The 7185-nt window shown below is 38.4% G+C and overlaps 1 protein-coding gene across 1 annotated transcript; it reads right to left on the bottom strand.

The window, feature by feature from the left end:
* Positions 1-4607: 4607 nt before the first annotated feature.
* Positions 4608-5378, bottom strand: LOC132281122 (putative F-box protein At5g55150). The gene has a single exon (XM_059782858.1). The coding sequence runs from the start codon at positions 5376-5378 to the stop codon at positions 4608-4610; it is 771 nt and encodes a 256-aa protein (XP_059638841.1).
* Between the last annotated feature and the right edge of the window lie 1807 nt (positions 5379-7185).

Here is a 7185-nt window from a genome sequence, read left to right as displayed (position 1 = left end):
ATGGAGCTTCTTCCTTCTTCTAGCTTGGCAATGGGTAACTAACTCCCTATCTAGGGAGGTGATGAAGCCCTACTTTGTAAGCATGTCTTAGTTTTGGTTTAATCTTGGGAAATATGTATATATATGGCACTTTCATGGTCTAGAGCTTGTATTTGATGTAATGAACATAAATTCTTATAAATGATCATGTTGAATATATTATCTTCTCTTAGAGTGTATGTTCTCATGGTTGTATTGCTTTCATTTCCATAGTGACAATGGAAACAAGATTGTGAAAGTGTTTTTATTGGCATGTATTTGAGAATCTTGTTAGTCCATAGCTTAGGGTCCCCCTTTGATGGATTTATTCTTGATTCTTAGCTCCATATGCTATCACCATAGTTATTGAGGGGTTTGATAGTCCCTAGCTTAGTGAATATGTAAAGCTACAATTTCATTTAGGTAGTCAAGCATGTATAACTTTGAGGGATTATGTTTAAATCTTGATTCTATGAAATTCTTGGAGATAGTGTAGTAATTTTGTATTGCTACATATCATTGCCATATATCTAATTTGTTTCTTAAGTTAACCACATACTAGCATGTTAATAGAGTAGGTAATGGATTCATCTCCCTAGTCTTTTCTACTTGTATCTCACTTCTTTACATTCCTTACAATCTACTAGTTTATACATCTTTACATTTCTAGTTTAGTGACAAACAAACAAACCCTTATTACCCCTTATCATTCTAAGAATGATTCTAGACATTTAGGTTGCCTTAGACTAGCACAGTCCCAGTGGTTCGACTTACCCGACCAATAGCCCTATTTTACAATGATTCGTGCTATTGCGAAGGTTGATGTATGATTGACCAACCGATCATGACCAATGGATCCTCGTGGGGGAGTTGAACTCTGGATAGGTCACCATTGCCGAATCCAATACTGATGTTGCCCGAAGCAATAGCATTGACAGAGGATAACTTCCTGAGCTTATGGACTGCCCTCAATCTGGATCTGTATACTTCCTCAGATTCTTGATCATCTTCAGATCTGCCATGTATTGCATGAATGACCTTCACTTGAGTACCTTCTACTTTGCGAGGATGGACCTTGCGGGGCTTCACATACTCCTTCGTCATGAGGTCATCTGTCAACTCACCTCTAGTTATCATATTTTCCACTTGTCGCCTAAGGGATCTGCAATCATTAGTTGAATGCCTATAATCTCGATGATAAGCACAATGCTTGCTTTTGTCCCTCTGCTCTAAAGGTTGCTTCATTAGTTGCGGGGCTGTGAACCTCATCTTATTCTCTTGGAAAAGCCGAGCCAAGGTAGTTCGGAGAGGTGTAAACCCTTCCTCTATCCTTTGCCTCTTCTCAGGTGCCTGGGTGATCGGCGTTAAGGCGCGCTGGCTTTTCTGGATCTTTGAATTTGAAATTCTCTCCCGAGGCTTGTTCTCCATTGTCACAAGGGTGGCGTGCTGCGCTCGGTGGGCTACATTTTCCTCGAGCCGGATGTAGATCTGGGCCCTGGCATTAAGAGTCTGCATGTCGGGAGGAGAATATTTGACCAAGGAAGTGTGAAACTTCGTCCCCTGAATCATTACAAGTTTGAATGTTTCTATAGCAGTCGCGAGATGACAATCTGCTATTTCCGAGGCTTCCATGTTGAATTTAGATAAGAAATCCTGCAGTTTTTCCCTTTTTTTTTGCCTTACGGTGAAAAGGCTAGCAATACTCTTCTTTTGCTTCTTATTTCCGCAGTATTGTGCAAGGAACATGGTGCACAGAGTTACGTAATCCGGGATGGACTTGTGTGTCCTATTCCTGAACCACTATAATGCTGCTCCTATCAGACTGGTAGGAAAAACTCTACACATCCAAGGATTATTACGGTCATCCAAAGCCATCTTTTGGGCATAATGATCCAGGTGCCGAGAAGGATCTCCCATTCCGTCAAACTGAGTAAAAGAAGGCATGGTAAATTTCTTGGGCCTCTCAACCATATACACATCGTCAGTGAAAGGAGTCTTCACCAGGGAGTTTTTGTGCTTTCTGCCATCTCAGCGGGTGTCTGAATCTTCAGGAGTCTTTTATCATCAAAGGCATCCTGAAAACCTGCACCATCTGGAATACCATTGGACCATACCGTGAGCTTATGGCTAAACTCGGCTTGCTCGTCCTGCGTGCGACTAGGGAAGTTATCTGAAGCGACTGCCTCGGACCTTGCCCTCTGCTGTTACTGAACCTCGTTTGGCTGAGCCTCATTGGGTTGTGCCCCATTAGGTTGAGGCTCATTAACTAGAGGAATATTCTGATTCGGGGGTGCTGCCGTATCACCTGGTAGTGGCGATGGTGCCAACTGACCATCGCCGTTTGCAGAGTGTTATTCTGCTGTTGAAGCAAGGCGATCTGAGCCACGCTAGCTTCGTTTGCTTGACGAAGTACGTCAAACTGGTGTAGAAACTCTTCATGCATCTTCTGCATCAACTCCATCTGCTGATCTGTTGAAGATCCTCCATTCGACATTCCAGATGGTAGTAGCAGGATTCACTTGAAACAAGAGTGGGAATATATTTGCACACATTTCCCACATACGGCGCCAAAGTGTAGGTGCAAAATTTCGCTCAACCAATAATGATTGAGAAAAATAAAACAACTCACTCAAAAACAATAAGAATAAATAAGAACAGTGTATAGAGAAGCGTAGAATTGCTTGATCCCTTTTATTAGAGGTCTGGACCTCTATTTATACACAAAAGATCGGTTGAATTATGGTAGGACTCGCATTGCTTGTCCTCCAATTCTTTCCCTATATAAATTCTTTACAAATAGAGCTCCTTCCTTTGTATAATTTTCCTTGTGTAGTAGTTTCTTTCTTTGCTGTATCCTTCTTCTAATAGGACTAATTTCCTTTCAATGGATTTGGGCCATAAGTAACCTGATCCATGTGACATTGCTAACGGGTTGGATCTCTTGTTTCGGGCTTGAGCAATGCAACAAAGATCAATTAGCTATGACCTTGGGCTAATGTCTTATGATTTTGGGCTGTCAACGAGCTTGGACTAGGTTTTGAGCAGGATGGGCCTCTGACATTTGTGATGGGTATTTCTATTGCGATGACGTGTACAGTTCTCATTGGAGGGAGATTTTTCCCTCCACACCCATAATGTTAAAATCAGAGAAAAACATTGTCAAAGATTATAGGCATGGCCCTTCAGCTCGGTAGGCCAATTGAGAACAATAGAAAGTTGGAGATAACCAAAGTAGAAAATTGTGACAATAAACATATAAATTGTGGTTCATGTACAATCCAAAAAGGTTGAGAATTTGATGAATCCATGAGGAGGGTTGGAGGTGCTTCAGTGAAGGGTTGTACGCATTCTGGAGGACTAATACAAGTTACGAATACTTAGCAGGGTTTTTGGTCATGAAAATTATACATTTGTTACTTCAATTATTTATTTATTTATTCTAAGATCATTATCTATATGGATTTTTGGGTAATTTTATATCCCACCTTAAATCCAGTTAGTCTTGAGTTAGGCAATATGATTTTTTTTTTTTTTTCTCGATTTGTGCGTGTCATCCTTAAATCCAGTTAGTCTTGAGTTAGGCAATAGGAATTTTTTTTTTTTTTTTTCTCGATTTGTGCGTGTCATCCTGTTGATAAATTATGGGTGTTTGTTACTTCAAAAAATGAGGAAGAGAGTATTTTGCAACGTTTTAAAACTAGGCATAGATTTTTTATTTAAATGAGAACAATTTCAGTGAATGGTGAATATTAATTGGAATTTCGAGTGCACGTTAATCTCTGATGATTTATTGAGAGTTTTTGTTTGATCTTGTTTGATCTTTACACATCCATATGTCTACCAAATTAAACCTATCTCTAATCCCCAATCCCTAATCTTGATTAGAGTTATTCTTCCTTCATGACACTCATTTCAACCATAAAGCAATTCTCCATTATGCTCAATTTTCTTTAAAAAGCTTTTACATAGAATTAGAGTTTTGAAATTAGAGATAATTTTGGTTCAATTTTGTAAGTTACTTTTTTTTTTTTTTTTAATTCCATCAATTTCAATTCTAAAGTTCCGATTCCACGTAGCCGAACATACCTTAGGTTATGTCTGGGCAGACATACAATTGGAGTTTTGGAGCTAGAATTTGTGAAATTGGAGAAAAACAACTCAACAAATTGAACCATAATTTTATCAAATTCCACCAATTTCATACCGGCAAACACAATCTTAGAGTAAGAACAAAGAGTATCATATGGTGGTAAAAATAATAAGAAAAATTGCTATAAACCATCATTAAATTATATTAATTATAATTAAGACTAAATATATAATTGAAATTTAATATTTTTTAATAAAATATTACTAAAAATTAATAACATATGCATCACCAGCCACTTTGAATTCCGGAAGGTTTCTAGAAATAAAACAATTAAAAAAACAATTCAATATGGAGTTAACATAGCATTGATTTTGAATATGACAAGAATGCCACATAGCAGAAAACTGAAACATAGCATAGATTTTGAATTAGACAAACAAAGATACTAAAACATAGCATAGATTTTGAATTAGACAAACAAGGATTAGTGGAGTTCTACTCAAAGCTGAGGGACAACCCAAATTGGAGAAGCTTGAATTTCCAATCTCAAATCGAACTGGTAGAGGATCTTATTTTCCAAGTTAAATACCCCTAAATCCCAACATCCCCAAGATTGTTCGTCAAGGTCAAGATATTCGGGAGTGAAGTAAATAGAATTCTTTCTTAGCCCCGGGAATTCATGGGCTGAAAGAGAAACAGCGTGATTTTGGCCAATAAATAATATATGATCATTTAAGCTCGGCACATGTACCCAATTGTTTTCAACAAAGTCTCGTTTATACACATCAAATTTCCAGGTCATAATGTTGTTATCAAGGTCATTAGGGCAATCACCCCAATGCCTAATAACCATCAACAGATCCCCTGAAGATTCCACCAAATACTGAGTGCTATCACTGGAGAAGTGTGGCGGCACAGTAGAAATTGCAAGTGATCTCTTTGGAAAAGAAGGGTCGGTGAGATCCCAAGATTCTATTGAACCACTATCGCACAAAGCATAAAAAAGTTTGTTCTTGCTAAAATACAAGAGATCAGCGTAGCATTCGTCCGAATCCAGCGTAGTCCATTTAGTGTCGCCAATTCTGCAGAAAACAAGTTGTTTTGGGTGGTCATAGTGTAGGATGGCCATGACGGTGCAGTGAGAGTCTTGATCAACATTCTGATAGTGACTCGAACAACATGGAGTTGGGGCTGAGGACATAGCAAGCTTCCTAAAGAACCTCTCACTCAGTTCTTTAGCTGATATGGGTAACATCTGTTTCCATATCATGAACTCGGTAACAACAGAGGAGGAGGAGGAGGAGGCATCAGAATCAATGTGCATACCATTGAGACGTCGACTTGACATAACTGGAGGGAGGGTTTCGATGGGAGGGAGAGGAAGATAGGGCAGGAGTCAATAAAGGGATTGTAGAGATAGAGGGAGCAATTGCGGCGATGGATATAGGCAAGCCAACCATGAGAGGAGCCAATGCAGATGGCCTCGTCCGGTGAGAGGTGATCGGTCTGCCATGGCATCCATAGATTCTTCTTCTTCTTGAAAAACTTATTCTCTGCAGCATTCAAGAAGTGATAGTAGTCATTGTCCTCTGGCTTCACCTCCGAATTTGGCTTAACCTCGAATTGTGTGGTTCTCACATATCCAAAAACTGTGCTTTTGCAGTCAGGGCAGTACTTACCATCCGTCTTACGCTTATAGACGCCTTCCCAGTCAGGAATCAAAGTAGGAGGCACCATCAGCCACGGGGAGGCGGAGGACAAAGGAGGAGTTGATGTTGTGGCTGATGTTTGAAGAGAAGATGAAAAATAACGTTGCACGGACGAAGAGATCACTGTAGGTTTTATGGAGACTCTGCTTCCAAGGAGTAAACTCATCCTTTGGGTATAGGAAACCATAGCCATCTCTCGATCTCTCAGTGGGAGCCTCTGTATACCTGTTTAATAATCCTTCAATAAGTGGGTGCATTGTAAAAATAAAAAAATTTGTGCACAAAAATAGTTGGGTTAATTTTAGGACACTCTTTGTGTTTGGACAAATATCATATTTAAATATATTTTAAAAATAATTATCATTGACATTAGAAATGTTTAGTTCGTTTTCATTCACACCCCCAAAAAATTATTGTTATTGGCCACTTTTTATATTTGAAAAAACATTTTTATTTATCCTTTGATTTTGTCTAAATCCCCTTTAATCTTAAAAAATATATTTAAAAGACCAAAATACCTATGCTTTTTTTTTTTTTTTTTTAGCACACATATACAAAGCGCATATACACACACATATACAGTGATATATGCCCGGTCTTCTCTCTCTTCTTCCTCCTCTCTTCTCCATCATTTCTCAACCATTTTCATCCTTCTCCTCTCTCTCTTCTCCATTGTTTCTCCATAGCCGTTGTGCTTTCCGACCTTCTCGCACACGAACACATGACCTTCTCCATCGCCGTTTGATTATCTAATTTGCACACTAACTGTCTTCTCCGTCTTTGTGTTTCTTTTTCAGATTTTTTGAAGTAATGGAAAATTATGGGAATTTTTTAAAAGAAAGAGAGAAATTTTAGGGAGATTTAACCTTCTTTTTTTTTTTTTTCTTTTTCTGAAAAAGATTGTAGATTCTGGAAATGATATAAAGTTACATATTCCTGGAACTAATTGGGTTCCATTGAAAATGATCTTTCGATGAACAACAACCATCATTTACTTCATTTCAGAAAAATTGATTATCTAATTTGCACACCCTATCTTTTCCTTCTTGGTTATTGGTTTGGGTTGGAGGAATACTATTTTCACAGTCCGATTTGTTTGACGATTCGTGTATGAAATCCCTATTGTTGGATGGTGGTGGTGGAGGCGATAGTGGGTGGTGGTGGCGGAATTCGTATCAGGTTGGAATCGATGGCTGCCGAAAACCATGGAACTCAAGGTCATGAATAGTTGTTATTTTTTCGACGCGGCCCCTGCAAATTTTCTCAAGAAAATTGTTGAATTTTTTTTTGTGTTTGCTATATCTTTGCGTGTATATATATATATACACACAAATTTGTGTTTGTATATCTATGTATATGACAATATGT

The sequence above is a fragment of the Cornus florida genome, unplaced genomic scaffold (genome assembly GCF_030987335.1).
Source record: "Cornus florida cultivar Cherokee Brave unplaced genomic scaffold, ASM3098733v1 CherokeeBrave_3.0.0_Hap2_Chr01, whole genome shotgun sequence".
Lineage (NCBI taxonomy): Eukaryota > Viridiplantae > Streptophyta > Magnoliopsida > Cornales > Cornaceae > Cornus > Cornus florida.
Note: the sequence above shows the minus strand (reverse complement) of the source record. Positions and strands in the feature narration are given on the sequence as shown.